Source organism: Oncorhynchus gorbuscha, linkage group LG01, assembly GCF_021184085.1.
Source record: "Oncorhynchus gorbuscha isolate QuinsamMale2020 ecotype Even-year linkage group LG01, OgorEven_v1.0, whole genome shotgun sequence".
Taxonomy (NCBI): domain Eukaryota; kingdom Metazoa; phylum Chordata; class Actinopteri; order Salmoniformes; family Salmonidae; genus Oncorhynchus; species Oncorhynchus gorbuscha.
The window spans coordinates 75463937-75483801 of NC_060173.1; the positions used below are offsets into that span (position 1 = coordinate 75463937).

Consider the following 19865-nt stretch of genomic DNA (forward strand, 5'->3'; position numbering starts at 1 on the left):
CTCCCTGGAAGCTAGTGTGCCCCTGTCTAGGCCTAGCTGGAAGCCTGTGCTCCTAAGAAAGTCCAACCCCAGGGTACATGGGTACTGTACAGCTGCTACCCGCACAGGATGATGCACTGTCCTGCCCCCTACCCTTTCATGGGTACCAGCTCACCTGTGACCGTGCGGGCTGAAACTGAGTCCAACCTGGTACGTCTGACTTCACCGGGGTTACTGTGGACTCAGGGCACCCCCTTGACAGGGATGTAACAAAAGTCCCCAACACAGTTCCTGCCCACCGACAATGCAGGCTACATCTGCTTGCAGTTGTCTGCTTTTGAGGGAAGTGGAACCTTTCTCCCCCGTCCTGATGATAATGGGGGTTGGTAAAGAGAGCCAGGGGTCCTCCCTGCCCTGTCTTTGTGGACCCCAAGCCCTTTCCCTGGGCTCTGGGGGACATAGGGCAATTCCTGGCTCACCACACCCCCAGCAGACCATGGGGCCGGGGTGTGTTGCATGCGGTCTGTGGCGATATCGCACAAATTAGTTTAGTCATTTCAGTCACCCATACAGGCTTTCCAGGCTCTGCACCACAGCCCGCACAGTGGGTGTATCTCCAAACGCCCCCACTGTTTGCTTCTGTAATGACTTGGGATGAGTTAGCTGGGTCTGTGTGTGCAGCTTCGTAGTAGAGCATGAACTGGTCACGTGCCAGCTCGCTCTGCACGGAGGGGGCATGTGAGCGCATGCCTGCTGAATGATGCATTCAATGTCATTAGCGAACACCCGTAGCGGCTCCCCTGTATCTACTACTCAGTTTGGAGCCCAGCAGCTCGGGTTGTAAGTAGTGTCCAAAGTGCCTCATTGTTCCAACTAACACCCCATAATCATGTCTGTCCTCCGGGCTAAGCAACAACAAACAGGACAAAGCATCATCCGTGAGACACAAAGCTAGTTGAAGTCCTCCATCTTCATCCGATCACTCGTCCCCACAGCGACCGTACGTACATATCCCAACCAGAAGCCTGTAATCCATGGCAACATCCATATTGAGCTAAAGGCTCGGGCTGTCACTTTCAAGGAGTGGGACTCCTTGAAATCCGGGCACTTATTAGAAATCCTGCTATGCCTTCCGATGAACCATCAAACAGGCAAAGCGTCTATACAGGATTACGATTGAATCCTACTTCACCGGCTCTGACGCTCAACGGATGTGGCAGGGCTTGAAAACTATTACGGACTACAAAGGGAAAGTCAAATGTGATCTGCCTAGTGTCGCGAGCCTACCAGAAGAGCTAAATGCCTTTTTTTATGCTCGCTTCGAGGCATGCAACACTGAAGCGTGCACGAGAGAACCAGCTGTTCTGGATGACCTTTTAACAGGTCAACATTCACAAAGCTGTGAGGCCAGATGGATTACCAGGACTTGTACTCAAAGCATGCGCGGACCAACTGGCAAGTGTCTTCACTTACTTTTTCAAACTCTCCCTTAATGAGTCTGTAATACCTACATGTTTCAAGCAGACCACCATAGTCCCTGTGCCCAAGGAAACGATGGTAACCTGCCTAAATGATAACCACCCCGTAGCACTCTAGTCGGTAGCCATTAAGTGCTTGAAAGGCTGGTCATGGCTCACATCAACAGCATCCTCCCGGATACCATAGACCCACTCCAATTCGCATACCGCACCAACAGATCCACGGATGATGCAATCTTAATCACATTCTACACTGAACTTTCCCACCAAGACAAAAAGAAACCCTTTGTGAGAATACAGTTCATTATTCACCCCCCCCCACCCACCCACCCAATGCATAGTCACTTCACCCCTACCTACGTGTTCAAATTACTTCAACTAACCTGCACCCCCACACACTGACTCAGTACCCCCTGTGACTCAGTATATAGCCTCGTTATTGTTAGATTTTTTTTATTTGAAACATTTGGTAAATATTTTCTTAACTATCTTATTGAATTGCACTGTTGGTTAATGGCTTGTAAGTATTTCACGGTAAGGTCTACACTTGTATTCGGCGTATGTTACACGACGAAACCTGCAGGCAATTTTTAGTGGCTTTACAACGGAGTTGCTTAATTGCTTCGGAAAACCCCCCCCCTGCAACTAATTTTCAACTTGGTTGTATCCAGTTGAAACTTTGAAACTTTGCGAAACTAATTGTAAGTAACAACCTATCAAAACAAACATGTCACATGATCCATTCGAAGGTTCGGAATTCCGACCCAGTTGTCATGTCAACACAGCCGTCAGTGCTGCGCAGCCTGGAATCAGGGCTGACAGAACAGACGAGCACATTGGTATAAACATTATTGGCGTCATGGTTTATGTATATGGTTTAGCAATCAATAACTAATTTTGAGGTGATCCTAAACCTCTCACTGAACAGTTTCAACTGAAATTTTCCAACATGAACTGTGCTAGCTATCTTAGTTCGTTGCTAGCTTGGTTAGCACGTTCCTAGCTAGCTATGTTGGTGTTTTGCAATGTCATTTTGGCTAGCTAGCTAAATTATACAGGCTACAGGTCTGTATCCTTGCTGTTACAATAACCAAACGTTGGAGAAACAAATAATTTGTGAAACCAAGATGTAATCCAGCAGATGACATGCGGTGGGTTCTGAATTCTCAAACAAGCAGCTTCAATTTGATTGGCCGTTGCATGCAATTTGGGTTTGAGTTTCTTCATGTAACAGCAAAATTGCTTGAGATGTCACTTGCAACTGGAAATAAAATGGCGTGAGTGTTACTTCGTGTAACCCAAGCCTAAGGCGCGGTAGATCTGTACTATGTACACCATTTCTTATGTTTTGCCGTTATTAGGTTTCGATTTTGCGTCTTTTGTACACCAGCTGAAAATACTATTTTTGGTTATAGAAAATATATTTCAGTGGTTTAGATGGTACCATGATTCTCCACACAATGACTGCCTGTTTTGTCACACAAACAGAAATTGGGCGAACTACTGAAATTTAAGCAATCAGGAAATGACGGAGTGAATTCTGCATATTGCACCTTAAAGCCCGCAGTGCCCAGCCCTCTGCCCTAACCCGCGCCGCAAGGTTACGTTTAGAATAAGAGTTAGAGGAATGTTAGTTAAAATGCTGCAATTGTCCTTGATTCAAACATGCAACCTGTTTGATTGCTAGACGGTGACCGATTACTCCTCCCGACCAACCATTCTACTTCAGACAAACGAAACTAGACCATTAGAGGTGCTCAGAAATACGTAACGTATACAATGTTTTCTATGGTTCTGAGGCCAGGCGTGAGGGCCTTTCATTTATTGCCTTTGAGTGACAAGTCCAATCGAATCACATACACATATTTAGCAGATGTTATTGCGAGTGTAGCGGAATGCTTCTGTTCCTAGCTCCAAAAGTGCACTAGTATCTAACAATACACACATCTAAAAGTAAAATAATGGATTCAAGAAATCTATATATTAGGACGAGCAATGTCGGAGTGGCATTGACTAGAATACAGAATAGATGCATGAAATGAGAAACTGCATGTAAACATTATAAAATTGACCAGTGATTCCATGTCTGTACATAGGGCAGAAGCCTCTAAGTTGCATTTTTGATTAACTGATTGGTTGCTGGCTAGTGATGGCTATTTAAGTCTGATGGCCTTGAGATAGAAGCTGTTTTTCAGTCTCTCAGTCCCAGCTTTAATGCACCTGTACTAACCTCACCTTCTGGATGGTAGCGGGGTGAACTGGCCGTGCCTCAGGTGGTTGTCCTTTTTTTCCTTCCTGTGTAATTGTGTGGTTAAGTGTCCTGGAGGGCAGGCGATGTGTCCCCGGTGATGTGTTGGGCAGACCGCACCACCCTCTGGAGAGCCCTGCGGTTGTGAGAAGTGCAGTTGCAATACCAGGCAATGATGCTGCCCGACAGGATGCTCTCAATTGTGCATCTGTAAAAGTTTGTTAGGGTCTTGGGGGCCAAGCCAAATTTCTTCAGCCTCCTGAGGTTGAAGAGGTGCTGTTGCGCCTTCATCTCAATGTCTGTGTGGGTGGACCATTTCAGATTATCATTAATGTTTACGCCAAGGAACTTGAAGCTTTTCACCTTCTCCACTGCGGTCCAGTAGATGTGGATGGAGGCGAGCTCCCTCTGCTGTCTCCGGAAGTCGACAATCAGCTTCTTCGTTTTGAGAGGTTATTTTCCTGGCACCACTCTGCCAGGGCCCTCACCACTTTGCTGTAGGATGTTTCGTAATTGTTGATAATCAGGCCTACTACTGTTGTGTCGTCAGCAAACTTTATGATTTGAATTGGAGGCGTGTGTGGCAAAGCAGGCGTGGGAGTACAGGAGAGGGTTGAGCATGCCCCTTTGTTGGGCCCCTGTATTGAGGATACGTAGTGGTGGTGTTTCCTTCCTTCACCACCTGGGGAGTGGCCTGTCAGGAAGTCCAGGACCTAATTGCACAGGGTGTGAGTTCAGACCCAGGGCCCTGAGTTTAATGATGAGCTTGGGGAGTACTATGGTGTTGAATGCTGAGCCATAGTCAATTGAACAGAATTCTTACATGGGTATTCCTCTTGTCCAGATGGGATAGGGCGGTGCAATGGCGATTGCGTCGTCTGGATCTGAAGTGCGATCTGTGGAATTGAAGTGGGTCTAGGGTATCCGGTAATGTGGAGGTGATTGGATCCTCAACTAACCTCTCAAAGCACTTAATGATGACAGAATTGAGTGCTACGGGGTGATATTCGTTAGTTAAGCTACCTTTGTTTCTGAACCCAAGAAAGCAATGGTGGACATTTTGAAGCAAGTGGGGACAAGTGTCCGTAAACACTCCAGCCAGCTCGTCTGCTCATGCTCTGAGGACTCGACTAGGGATGCAGTCTGGGCGGGCAGCCTTGCGAGGGTTAACGCACTTACATGTCTTACTCACGTTGGCCACGAAGTCCACGTTGAGACTGGTGTTTTGCGGGAACTATTTAATGAAGCTGCCAGTTGAGGACTTGTGAGGCAACTGTTTCTCAAACTAGACGCTAATGTACTTGTCCTCTTGCTCAGTTGTGCACCGGGGCCTCCCTCTCCTCTTGCTGTTCTGGTTAGGGCCAGTTTGCGCTGTTCTGTGAAGGGAGTAGTACACAGCGTTGTATGAAATATTCAGTTTCTTGGAAATTTCTCGCATGGAATACCCTTTCTTTCTCAAAACAAGAATAGACTGACGAGTTTCAGAACATTCTTTGTTTCTGTCCATTTTGAGCCTGTAATTGAACCCACAAATGCTGATGCTCCAGATACTAGTCTAAAGGACAATTTTATTGCTGCTTTAATCAGGACAACAGTTTCAGCTGTGCTAACATAATTGCAAAATGGTTTTGTAATGATCAATTAGACTTTAAACTTGGATTACCTAACACAACGTGCCATTGCAACACAGCAGTGATGGTTGCTGATAATGGTCCTCGGTACGCATATGTAGATATTCCATTAAATATCAATCGTTTCCAGCTATAATCGTCATTTACAACATTAACATTGTCTACACTGTATTTCTAATTAATTTGATGGACAAAAAAAATAAGCTTTTCTTTCAATAACAAGGACATTTATAAGTGACCCCAAACTTTTGAATGGTATATAGCTAGATGTATAGCATTTTACCCCCCTTTTCTCCCCAATTTCGTAATATCTAATTGGATTGAAGTGCCTGATGTAAGTCATCCCGACTTTGCCGCCTCTGACGCATTCTAAAACCATTATATATTCTAATGGATTTGATTTCCTTTACCAGCATGAACAACGACAATGACCGTTTATAATGAAAACGATTTCTATTAATTTTCTAGTCTTCTATTCTTGGGATTTTAGAGTTGTAGGATTTTATTTGTGTTTTTTGTTTTTACCCCGTTTTCTCAAATTTCGTCATCCCGTTGGTAGTTCCAGTCTTTTCCCATCGCTGCAACTCCCTACAGACTCGTGAGGCGAAGCTCGAGAGCTGTGCGTCCTCCGAAACAACCCTGCCAAGCCGCACTGCTTCTTGACACAATGCACACTTAACCCGGTAGGCAGCTGAACCAATGTGTCGGAGGAAACACCGTACACCTGGTGACAGTGTCAGCGTGCATGCGCCCGGCCCGACACAGGAGATGCTAGAGCTCGATGATACAAGGACAACCCAGCCGGTTAAACCCTCCCCTAACCTGGACGACATTGGGCTGAATGTGCGTCGCCTCATGGGTCTTATGGATACCGGGCTGCGACACAGCCCGGTATCGAACCAGGATCCGTAGTAACACAGCTCGCCTTGGGAAGCAGTGCCTAACATGGAACCCAAACCGGCTGCGCGTGTGTGCTATTGTGCAAACATTTCTTTTGTCCCCCTACACCAAACGTGATCACGACACGCAGGTTAAAATATCAAAACAAACTGAACCAATGACATTAATTTGGGGACAGGTCGAAAAGCATTAAACATGTATGGCAATTTAGCTAGTTAGCTTGCACTTGCTAGCTAATTTGTCCTATTTAGCTAGCTTGCTGTTGCTAGTTAATTTGTCCTGGGATATAAACATTGAGTTGTTATTTTACCTGAAATGCACAAGGTCCTCTACTCTGACAATTAATCCACACATAAAACGGCCAACTGAATCGTTTCTAGTCATCTCTCCTCGTTCCAGGCCTTTTCATCTTTGAACTTATATGATGATTGGCATCTACACTTTCATAGTATAACCACGACGACCGGCCCAAAAAAATATTTCAATCACCCACGTGGGTATAACCAATGAGGAGATGGCACATGGGTACCTGCTTCTATAAACCAATGAGGAGATGGGAGAGGCAGGATTTGCATCTGAAATAGGAATGACTTCTATTTTACCCCTTGGCATCGCAGACGCTCATTGGCGCATGCGCAATAATTGAATAGCATGGATTTCTACATTTATTTTAAGACAGGCACGCGACGTGTCCGGTCTGGTCAGCATGTTAGACCGCTGCGCCACTCAGGAGGCCCCTGTTGAATTTCTTCTTAATGAGCTTGATCCATAATCAGTTGGACATGAGTAGTGCCATAAGTAATGAAACACAGGTGATTGAACAGGAAGTCCAGTTAATACTGTAACACTAATAGTAATCTTCACTCTTCACGCTATTTTATTGGGCATCCAGAACCTAAGGACTGTCTTGAGTAGGAGCAGAAGTTTTAGGTCAGCACTTTTCCCTGTCCAGACACTGACTACAGGCAAACAATGGAGCTGGTTGGTGTTACAGTAGGTTATGTAAAATTCCCAGGTTTTCCAGAAATCCCATTTGTAAGAATCCTGAAATCAGGAGGGAATAAGCAGGAAATCTGGAATCTTCCCATGTGGATAAAAACCAACACATTATTTCACCTTTTATTTAACCAGGTATGCCAGTTGAAAACAAGTTCTCATTTACAACTGCGACCTTGCCAAGATAAAGCAAAGCAGTGCGACAAAAAACAGTTACACACGGGATAAACATAAGTACAGTACAGATTTATGGAAAACAAACTTATTATTACGGTTTGATATGACATGACTCAGCTACAGTTACAGTTGGCAACTGAAACTGTTATGAGGCATGGGCCCTGGTCAAAGGTAGTGCACTATATTGGGAATAGGGTGCCATTTGGGATGTACTTTGTTGAGAGGTGTGGGTTACTGGGTTGTTACTAGCCTTATCACAGTCCTGTCCTATGAGCTTCCTGATGCTATTGACAATCAGTAGTATTGTCCATGTACATCATGGACCCAGTTTTTATTTATTTGGTGTTCATTTTTATTTTTATATTTTTTATTAACTCATGTTTCCCCCAGCTGTCAGTCAACAGTGTGTCACATTTACCAAAAGCTCCAAGTGTGACTACTCTGAGTAAGATTAGACATTGTGTTCATTACACACGTTATCCAGTTTGGCCCCATCATTCTCCTTTCATTATGTCCTTTGTATTTAACTGCAGTCCCCTCCGTGTTGTACACCGGTTTGTCATTCTGGTGATTCATTGTTCGTCCCAAATGGCACCCTATTCCCTATATAGTGCTCTACTTTTGCCCAGAGCCTGGTCAAAAGTAGTGCACTACATAGGGAATAGGGTATACTTTGGAATGTGTATACCTTATGTGCTGTGGGTTATCTCATCCTAATGGCCTCGAGTGAAGGTGAATGACCCCAAGGCCATGTAAAAGTGTTTGCTTATTGCTAGCAACGGTCCCCCAAATTGTCAGAGTACATCTCTCCCAGCCAGGTATTCCAGGTATGCATATGTGACTTAACTCTTAGATGAAAGGAGCATTGGTATTGGAGTACTTTGGATGGAACCAATATTCCTGTGGGCCTCCTGGGCCCATGTTGTTAAGGGTTAACACAGTTAAATAGTCCTATGTATGGAAATAGCCATGTTTATGTGGGTTTGCAATAACAGTGATACATTTTTAGTGGTTTGTCTTCTATCAGCTATTGCAAGCATTTTTATTTGCCTGCTTTTTATTATGCCGTGGTTCTTTTTATTGATATTGGTTTTTAAAGGGTATGAACCTTACTTTGACCATGTCGAATGTGAGGTATGAAGCATGACTGACTCTGGGCCATGCAAAACATCATAGCTCAAATAAACTGAATATACATTCTGCAATGTGTCCACTGATAAAGCACCAATGTGCCTATCTTGGTGTTCCAATAAATAATTAATGAAACACAGGTCTGGCTGTGTTTTTGCTGATAGTGGCCCAATGTTATTTCATAGATGGCAAGCAACATGGCATCCTGATGATGGATTACAGAACATGCATCCCAAATGGCACCCTATTCCCTATATAGTACACTACTTTTGACCAGAGCCCATGGATCATTTGTGACACGGGTAGAAGAATGCATTCAGAAAAACAACAGTTCTGTAGTTAAGGGCAACCTTTTGATGTTCGTGCTATGCTTAGAGGGAACTGTTTGTCGAATTTGTGTACAGAATAACAACTAACAGTTGTTTTTTTCCCTGTCTTGATGGTTTATACAGCAAAAAGGGACTTTGTTGGTTATTATAGGCCTTGCACATCCTGTCAATTAAATGTTTTCTCAGACAGGAACCATTTATGTTAATTCCTGTGGCTGATGGAAAGTCAATACAAGCAACACAACTGTTTTCATTCTCTAGTCCTCACCAAGCACATGTTTAGATTCCACCTGAGGTTATACACCAATTTTGTTTGCATCAGTTTCTCCTCGTGTGGATTTCCAACTGAAGAGAAGCTAATGAATAAAACAAAGTAACTTTTAATCGAGACCATGTGTTCTTCCTTGATAGATGTGTTTAACGTGATGTTGTGTTAGTTGAACAAAGATTCAGACTTCTTTTGGAAGTAAGCCATCATTTGACAGGCTAAATAGAGTAAAATAATATGGACTTTTGAGAATCAAAAGGAAAAAGAGGACAAAATTGGAAATCGGACGCCATTTATTGTGTTTTATCATCGGTCATTTAAAAAAAAAATCAGGCTGGAGCAACTTTATACTTATCAATTCAATCAATAAACAAATGAACCAATCACTCTCAATCCATGTGAAGATGTGCAGCTCTGTTTGTCCTTAGACAAATGTGTTCCTACCTTAACTAATTTTATCCATGCAAACAGGAGAAAGGAGGGACGCTCACAAACCCAGCCCCAGGGGTAGCCAGTGGTGATTCCTCCGACGAGCAAGCATCAGGATTCCTAAACAGAGGCAGGCCTTGGTCCTCCACTGCCCCTCCTATGGCAAAGGCAGCCCAACACAGAGTACAGTGAGTTGGCTTCTCTCTGATTTTGTTTACCCTCCCTCTTTCTGTTGCACATACAATAAACATTAAGAAAGTATGTACCTTTTTTTATGTACCTTTTTTAAAACATTTTTTTTGTGTGTGTTGACATGAATGTAAAATGCAACACGGCGCATGGTGATGTAATCATTGAAATCTGTCATTGTCTGTCCACTGCAGGGCAGAAATGGCATCTTTATAAACTCGGCAAAAAATAAACGTCCTCCCACTGTCAACTGCATTTACTTTCAGCAAACTTAACATGTAAATATTTTTATGAACATAAGATTCAACAACTGAGACATAAACTGAACAAGTTCCACAGACATGTGACTAACAGAAATGGAATGTGTCCCTGAACAAAGGGGCGGTCAAAATCATAAGTCATTAGTACTGCAGTGCATCTCCTCCTCATGGACTGCACCAGATTTGACAGTTATTGATGTGAGATGTTACCCCACTCTTCCGCCAAGGCACCTGCAATTTCCCAGACATTTCTGGGGGGAATGGCCCTAGCCCTCACCCTCCGATCCAACACGTCCCAGACGTGCTCAATGGGATTGAGATCTGGGCTCTTCGCAGGCTGTGGGCAGAACTCTGACATTCCTGTCTTGCAGGAAATCACGCACAGAACGAGCAGTATGGCTGGTGGCATTGTCATGCTGGAGGGTCATGTCAGGATGAGCCTGCAGGAAGGGTACCACATGAGGGAGGAGGATGTCTTCCCTGTAATTCACAGCATTGAGATTGGCTGCAATAACAACAACAATCTCAGTCCGATGATGCTGTGACACTCCGCCCCAAACATGACGCACCCTCCACCTCCAAATCGATCCCGCTCCAGAGTACAGGCCTCGGTGTAACGTTCATTCCTTCAATGACAAACGTGAATCCGACCATCACCCCTGGTGAGACAAAATCGCGACTCGTCAGTGAACACTTTTTGCCAGTCCTGTCTGGTCCAGCAACGGTGGGTTTGTGCCCATAGGCAACGTTGTTGCCGGTGATGTCTGGTGAGGACCTGCCTTACAACAGGCCTACAAGTCCTCAGTTCAGCATCTCTCAGCCTATTGCGGACAGTCTGAGCACTGATGGAGGGATTGTGCGTTCCTGGTGTAACTTGGTCAGTTGTTGCCATCCTGCACCTGTCCCACAGGTGTGATGTTTGGATGTACCGATCCTGTGCAGGTGTTGTTACATGTGGTCTGCCACTGTGAGGATGATCAGCTGTCCGTCCTGTCTCCTTGTAGCGCTGTCTTAGGCGTCTCACATTACGGACATTGTAATTTAGTGCCCTGGCCACATCTGCAGTCCTCATGCCTCCTTGCATCATGCCTAAGGCACGTTCACGTAGATGAGCAGGGACCCTGGGCATCTTTCTTTTGGTGTTTTTCAGAGTCAGTAGAAAGGCCTCTTTAGTGTCCTAGGTTTTCATAACTGTGACCTTAATTGCCTACCGTCTGTAGGCTGTTAGTGTCTTAACGACCATCCACAGGTGTATGTTCATTAATTGTTTATGGTTAATTGAACAAGCATGGGGAACGGTGTTTAAACCCTATACAATCAAGATCTGTAAAGTCATTTGGATTTTTACAAATTATCTTTGAAAGACAGGGTCCTGAAGAAATAGGGACAAACGTTTTTGCTGAATTTATATATAGATCCCCTATGGTATTGATCTCTAGTTCTCCCCATTGCTCTAAGGTGTTAGAGGGGGCAAAGGAGGGATTTCTGGCAACAGGAAGCAGGAATGATATTGGTGTAAGGTCAAAATAGACTTGAATTTGCTTCCAGATTCGGACCGTGCTGTGTATAATAGGATTGTCACTATAAAGTGACATCAACTTGACAGGTGACAAAATCAGTGCCAATAGACAATTGGGGGCAATCCTCACGCTCCATACTAAGCCAACTGGATGACGGAAATGAATCATCCAGCAAAAACATAACAGCACAGAGGTTAGCAGCCCAATAGTAAAATAGAACATTTGGGAGAGACAATCCTACTTCCATCTTGGAATTAGAGGTGTTTTTACCTTTCCTGTGTGTTTTAGAATCCCAGATGAATGGATTGATAATTGAGTCCAATTTAATGAAAGGACTTGGGTATGAATACTGGGATGTTCTGGATTAGGTAAAGCAGCTGTGGGAGGAAGACTATTTTAATGGCATTTAATTCTTCTGAGCAATGAAATTGGGTGAGTTCTTAAATTGTATGTTTGTCTTGAGTTTTTGCATCAGAGGGGTGAAATTCTCTTTAAATAGTGAGGGATATTGTTTGGTAACTACATGCAGTGCCTTGCAAAAGTATTCATCCCCCATTATGTTTTTCCTATTTTGTTGCATTACAACCTGTAATTTAAATAGATTATTATAATGTCATGTAATGGACATATACAAAATAGTCCAAATTGGTGAAGTGAAATAGATTTTAAAACATTTTTTTTTAAATATAAATAAAAATGAAAAGTGGTGCATTCATATGTATTATCCCCGTTGCTATGAAGCCCCTAAATAAGATCTGGTGCAACCAATTACCTTTCGAAGTCACATAATTAGTTTGTTTGCACACAGGTGGACTTTATTTGTCGTGTGTGTGTGTGTGTGTGTGTGTGTGTGTGTGTGTGTGTGTGTGTGTGTGTGTACACACCTGTTCTGAAAATCCCCACAGTCTGCAACACCACGAAGCAAGGGGCGCCAAGAAGACCAAGGAGCTCTCCAAACAGGTCAGGGACAAAGTTGTGGAGAAGTACAGATCAGTGTTGTGCTAGAAAATAATATGAGAACCTTTGAACATCCCACGGAGCACAACTTAAATCCATTATTAAAAAATGGGAAGAATATGGAACCACATCAAACCTGCCAAGAGGGCCACCCACTAAAACCCATGGATCAGGCAAGGAGGGCATTAATCAGAGAGGCAACAAAGAGATAAAAGATAACCCTGAAGGACCTGCAAAGCTCCACAGCTGAGATTGGAGTATTTGTCCATAGGAACACTTTAAGCCGTACACTCCACAGAGCTGGGCTTTATGGAAGAGTGGCCAGAAAAAAGCTATTGCTTAAAGAAAACAATAAGCAAACACGTTTGGTGTTCGCCAAAATGCATGTGGGAGACACCCCAAACTTATGGAAGAAGGTACTCTGGTCAGATGAGGGTACAATTGAGGTTTTTGGCCATCAAGGAAAATACTATGTCTGGTGCAAACCCAACACCTCATCACTCCGAAAACACCACTCCCACAGTGAAGCATGGTGGTGCAGCATCATGCTGTGGGGATGTTTTTCCATCGGCAGGGACTGGTAAACTTTTCAGAGTTGAAGGAATGATGGATAGTGCTAAATACAGGGACATTTGAGGGAAACCTGTGTCTTCCAGAGATTTGAGACTGTCACCGAGGTTCACCTTCCAGCAGGACAATGACCCTAAACATACTGCTAAAGCAACACTCAAGTGGTTTAAGGGGAAACATATTTAAATGTTTTGGAATGGCCTAGTCAAAGCCCAGACCTCAATCCAATTGAGAATCTGTGGTATGACTTAGACTGTTGTACACCAACGGAACCCATTCAACTTGAAGGAGCTGGAGCAGTTTTGCCTTGAAGAAGGGGCAAAAATCCCAGCAGCTAGATGTGCCAAGCTTATAGAGACATACCCCAAGAGACTTGCTGTTGTAATTGCTCCAAAAGGTGGCTCTACAAAGTATTGATTTTGGGGGGGGGTGAATAGTTATGCACGGTGAAGTTTTTCTTTTCTTGTCACAATCAAAATTATTTTGATCAAATGATACAACCCCCCCCCCCCAAAAAAAATATGTATATATATATATATATATATATATATTTATTTATTTTAATTCCAGCAAAATAGGAAAAATGTCAAGGGGGGGTGAATACTTTCGCAAGCCACTGTATAGGAGAATGTCATCTGTGTATAGTGATATCCTATTATAGCTGTATATCGCCTGAGCGAGAGATTCAATGATTAGAGCAAAAAGCAGAGGCAACAGCACACAACCTTGCTTTGTCCCTATATAAAGGTTAAATCGTGGTGACAAAGTTTGGTACGTGGGTATTCTCACACAGGGGTTACTATATAAAAGCTGGATATATTTTGTGAACCCATCTCCAATATTACATTTCTGTCGGACCTTGAATAGATAGGACCACTCAACTTGGTCAAAGTCCTTTTCGGCGTCCAAAGATCTAACGACAAGGTCCACTTTGGGTAACCTCTGAGAATACATAATGTTGAAGAAGCTCCTGGGATTGAAGAATGAGTTTCTGTTAGGGATAAAGAAGACGGCATATTTTAGAAAGGCCTTTTATTGTCCCCAGCACAAGGTGCACCTGTGTAATGATTGTGCTGTTTGATCAGCTTGATATGCCACCTGTCAGGTGGAAGTATTATCTTGGCAAAGGAGAAATGCTTACTAACAGGGATGTAAACAAATTTGTGCACAAAATTTGAGAGAAATACACTTTTTGTGCGTCTGGAAAATTTTGGGGATATTTTATTTCAGCTCATGAAACATGGAACTGAAATTTTACATGTTGCATTTTAAAATATTTTTGTTAGTATACTTGCAGAGTAATAATACATTATAACTTTTTGTAGATAGACTGCATTGACGTTGGGGCCAATCAAGCTTCTTTTGTTAGATTCATTTAATGTCACTAACATGTTTGCCCAGAGCTCAAGCTAAATCCTTCCCCTTCTTGTGATGCTTTTGTTTGCTGACAGGGCATGTCAATGTCATGTTTTGAGTGTGTCATGCCACGTCTGTGAGGTAATAACCCAATGGCAAAGGCTGTGTCCCAAATGGCACCCTATTCCCTATACAGTTCACTACTTTTGACCAGGGCCTCAACCAAAAACACATTTCAAAGCCCCTCAGTTACCCTGAACTGACACTGCTCTCACAACACTAAAAGAGCAAGAGGGCTTTACAACACGCCACATCAAATACACAGCTGTATTGACATCATTATTAATCCCATGTGATGTTACGTGGCATTGTGTGGATTTGGGATATGAATTGTATTAAATTCTAATAAAGGCTATGCTCAAGTTCTTTGTTTGAGGCTTGAAAGCCACTGCCATTGAACTGTAGAGTACAATAAGTGTTTTTTTGCAAAGTTTTTTTTGAAGCAGATTAATGAAACTAAATGCGGCATGAGCTTTCATCCTCTGCTCAAAGGTGTGACTGCCTTTCCTGTTTCCCAGTGGAACTGGTAGTTGTGAATCATCAAATCCTTTTGCTTAATACCACCAGTACTTGTTGTTAAGCTGGAGAGTAGTCCAACAAGCACTTCTGGCATCTCGTGGAGGTAACATTCATGGTTTTCTACCCTGTGCCACTGTCACGTTCATCCTCAGGGGGCACCGGCTGCAGCTCCATATGGCTGCAGCTCCATATGGCTGCAGACTGACGGCCCGTGTTTATACCATGTTAGGCATCTAACGTCTCAAAACAGGCAGGATAAAAACACGTGTACTTATCTCAACTCCTCTATTGAGACCATGGTGGTGATTAACACATTCCACACATGGGCTATACAATGACCCAGGCATCTGTCGGACCTACTGAGTACAGTATGTGGGTGTTGTCCTTATTTAGCTATTCTAATGACTTATTAGATACGCAGGGATGCAAATGTTGGCCAGCTAGAGCTAGATTGAGCACGCACTGTGATCCAGAAAACTTTGAGTAGTCAAATATGGTGATTCTTTTTTTTTTTTTTTGAATATTTTTTGGGGGGTTGCTTATTTGCTCTAAATTTGACTTTTGACTCTGTCACAAATGTGGTCGGGGGGCTGAAAAGGTGTCTGAGTGCCATTTCTGTTCAAGCCTGTGCTGGAAAATAAACATGGGAGGTATTTCCCCTAAATCATCAGGAAAAGGAAGTTGCAGTTATTTTCTAATATTTCCTTAACTACCTTTACAGCTTGGCCTTCCAAAGCTAAACTCGGTGTATAAGAATAACAAGCTCAAAAGTAATGATTGTTAAAAATCATCCATTGATTCACAATTGTTTTTATGGTTGATAAGGTATACTGATTTGGCTCGACACCAGGGTGTATTCATTATACCGATTCTGTTGCAAAGAGGTTTGTACGCTTGCAACAGGAAATGTTTACTCCAAACTGAACATTTTGCAACAAAAACAAGCATTTCTATTGGACAGATTCCGGTAGGTCCCTTCCCATTTTCATTCCGTTTGCTCTGTTTGGTCCTTTTAACGGTTTACGTTGCGAGACGTAATAAATACACCCCAAATGGTGGATTAGATTAAAGAGAAAGGTATATAAAGACAGGAATCACATTTCTATTTTATCTGTAATATGTGAAGCCAAACGGCCTTTAGCTGTGTCCCTATTCCCTTTATAGTCCCCTATGGACCCTGGTCAAAAGTACTTCACTACGTATGGAATAGAATGCCATTAGGGATGTGGCCTATAAAAGTGAAGAGCATTATCAAAACCATTTACAAAAAAGTAATTCTTTTCTTTACAGAAATATGGGGGATGTGCAGCTTGTGACTACAACGAGGATCTCCAAGACCAGCTTGACATTAGGCCGCGGTTCTCCAAGTCCGGAGTCTCCAACCTTCACTCTCCCACCCCGCAATGCCCGGGTCTGCCCAGGAGAGACCGCACGCCTTGATGGGAAGGTAGGAATCGCTCTCTCAAAGCCTGTCCCAATTCGCTCCCTGTATCCCTTCCCCTTGGTCCTATCTTCTTTGATGTTAGCATTTCTGAATAGGTATAACCAGTGTAGTGGTAAGGCTTCCACCATATCTGCAAACATTGAAAGATTAGGGCCATAAGGAGGAGAGGGATCCAATTTGTGAATGGACCAAAAATGTAATTTTTTTCCTCCCTCCTGACTTTGTACCGGTTATATGTTTATTTTCAACCCACCCGAATGTGCGTGAGCTGAGCATGTTGTATAACCTTCATTGTGTTTGGAGTAGAGGTGCTGAAGTGTACTTTGTTGCCTTGGGTTAAAGTCTTGTGTTGACCCCCCACCCCCCACCTCCTGTTAACCTCCTGTTAGCAGGCCCAAGGCTCCTACTGTGCTGTTTCTGAGCTCTCCTTGGCATCCCTCTCTGAGTATCACTGTCTGTTTGGACTTGGCCCAATCCCAAATCGACCCCTACGCCCTATGCACTTGTGGAGATGAGCAATATTGTGAAAACTCCACCTAGCCTATCCAAGGGGCAAGGTGGAGATATTGCCATGTCACTAACACCTATAATATCTTTTCGTATCACCACATGCGTAGGGATTGATTTGGAATTGGGCATCAGTGTCCAATTTATCAGCTCACCCAGTGTGGTAATGGGTGAGCAACCAGGCTTTTTACCAAAAAAATGACAGTCTCAGAATGCTCTTCCCAACGTACTTGAGGCTGGCAGACGGTACTGTCAGGTCTTGATTTATCACAAAGGTCCTTTTGGCAAAGATTGCTTGAATTTCCATTTTCCAAATGATTAATGGATGGTGACTTATCCTTTAAAAATAAATTTTTGCCCAATATGTTTTGAAGTTAACCAAACATTTAAATCATTGATGCATAGGCTATGCTTTTTTTTAAATACACTTAAAAATTGGGAAAAAAGAGATCCATGTTGATCGGGATTAAGTTAGAGGTTTATCATGGGTGAAATGCTAGTCAGGAAGAATAATATAATTTATGCCATTTAGCAAACACTTTTATCCAATCAATTTAGTCATGTGGGCATAAATGTTTATATTGGTGGCCACAGTGCGACTCGAACCCACTATCCTGGATGTGCTAGTGCCGAACTCTACACAGGACCACAATGCATTTCTCCAATACATTTGTATTTCCTAACTACATCTCCAGAGTGTAGGTCATTGGTTTTGTGATCTTGATTTGTTATCCCCTAAAAATGCACGATTGAAATGTTACTCTGTCCACTGCACATGTCGTCAGCATGGCCAGTCAGTTAAGCTAGACAAACTCTCTACAGTGGCTTTGCTCTGTGTTTGGAACCTTTTCTTAAATGTAAATGTAAATGTTTTCATGTACCCGTGTCATGTTTTGACACTCCCCTAAGGGTCGGTTCTGCTCCTCAGATGTCCCGGTCTCAGTTCCTGTCAAGTCTCCCCACTGCTTTCCATGTAAAAGGGATAGTTCACACACAAAATAAATGACATTGGTTCACTTACATTGTAAGCAGGCAATCAATACTTTGGTTATGTTTACCTTACTGCTCTCTTCAAATGCTAATGAGTCCTCTTTAAAGGGGAAGTTCAGAATTTTACAACTTGATGTTCGATGGTTCCTCACCCTGAAAGTAATCTACGGGCCAGGAGAAACTGTAATCCATGGTTCAGTTTTAACGACATGAAGGCAGTGTTATGGCCCTGCTGTGTGTGGGATCGCTCTTCGATTGGAAAGGATGTGTGACTAATGAGACTGTGGTGTTACAGAAAGCAGGCTCCTGTCGCTTTGAGTTCACCTCCACCGTACACATGGTTTTCATTCGGCTTCCCTGTCTCTGCTTTGAGTCTGATGTGAAGTAATGGAGTCATTTCTGGGGCTCATGGTAAAAATCCAAATTGCATCCTCTTTATGAAACGATAAAGGAAAGCGGGGTTCCCCAACTGGTGGCCCGCGGGCCAAAACCATGTGTATGGTGGACCCCCATGTTTTGTCGACATAAGATAGAAAAACACCAGGAAATCGGCTCCAAGTGATTTTCAAATCTGTTCAAGTATTCCCACGCATATTAGAGACATTCTGTATGTGATCGTATACAAATAATAATTGATTGGATTTATATAGCGCTTTTCTACAAACTGAGGAACTGCTAAGCACTTTTTACATAGTAGGGGGAAACTGACCTCATCCACCATCAATGTGTAGCACCCACCTCAGGGATGCACGGTGACCATTTTCGTGCCAGAATACTCACCACACATCCGGTGAGGAGTGATATATGCCGATTAGGTGGGCATGATGGAATGTGGCCAGGTTGGGAATTTAGCCTTGATACCGCTGTGAACTCCCCTACTCTTACAATAAGTGCCATGGGATTTTGAATGGCACCCGCTTTAATGTCCTATCCGAAAGACGGCACCCTACGCAGGGCAATGTCCTTAAATGTAATCCAGTTGTGAAACTATTGTTTTAGTCAAATATTCTATCTGTTTAGTCAGTCAATTTGCAGCCCCACCATCTGCTCAAGAAACATTTGCCCCGCGGCTGAATCTAGTTAATGATCCCTGCAGTAAAGTCTTCAAGAAGGAGAGAGAATTCGGAAGGAACTGTTAACAGGCGTTTGCCAACAATTTAAAGTCAATAAATAATGCCTATCAACCAATCAGCATCCAGGATCTGAACTACCCGTTTCCAAAGTTGATTCAACTAAACCAGGCTTGGACTTCAACCAGTGCTTATGATCAAGATCCAGTATGAATGTAAAAACCTCCCCTATCTTCAACTTCCTCTGGCTTCTCTAACATACCATCTTTGCCTGTGTTGCCGTCAATGAGCTTCCACATTTTAGTTGATTTTTTTTCCCCCTTCTCAAATGGCTCTTGGTACTCTAAATACTCTCGCCGCCCGCAAACCCTTGCGGTGTGCTCCTAAAACACAGTGGGTAAGGCAAAGGGAATTGAAATGATAAATGCCGCTGCAGTCTGGAGCCGGAGCCAGGGAAGCTGCAGGAGCATGGAGCTAGAAGCCTGGGACTGCTGAGGGAGTTAGAGAACTGGACTGACTTTGTCTGACAGTGACTGCAGCTCAGACGCTCGGTCAGAATCCATTGAGCTGTGGCCACAGATGTTTAACACCACAGAGCACCACAGGTCCACAGAGCACCCTGTTGTGCTCCTCGTGTATTGCTCACTCACAAAGGAAGCTCATCCCTCCACCCTGTGTCATCCTAATCTGAGTTTATTTGAATTTGTCTGGAAATGTATTTAAGGTCTTTAAAGTCAAGTTGTGTTGATGAAATGTGAATAGGGAAAAAGTCATAAGGATCCAAGTTGGGTTACTGGGATTTCTGGAAAACCTGGGAATTTTGGGAAAGTTACCATAGATTCAAGTATGTCTCACCC

General features: G+C 43.3%; 1 protein-coding gene across 2 annotated transcripts in view; it reads left to right on the top strand.

The window, feature by feature from the left end:
- LOC124042085 (myosin light chain kinase, smooth muscle-like) overlaps positions 1-19865 on the top strand; it is an 86569-nt gene that overhangs the window by 4329 nt on the left and 62375 nt on the right. For both annotated transcript variants that reach the window (XM_046360413.1, XM_046360421.1), the window contains exons 2-3: positions 9609-9754; positions 16288-16444. In XM_046360413.1, the coding sequence (XP_046216369.1) occupies positions 9726-9754; positions 16288-16444 (186 nt within the window). In that variant the 5' untranslated portion in view covers positions 9609-9725. The remainder of the gene's footprint in view (positions 1-9608; positions 9755-16287; positions 16445-19865) is intronic.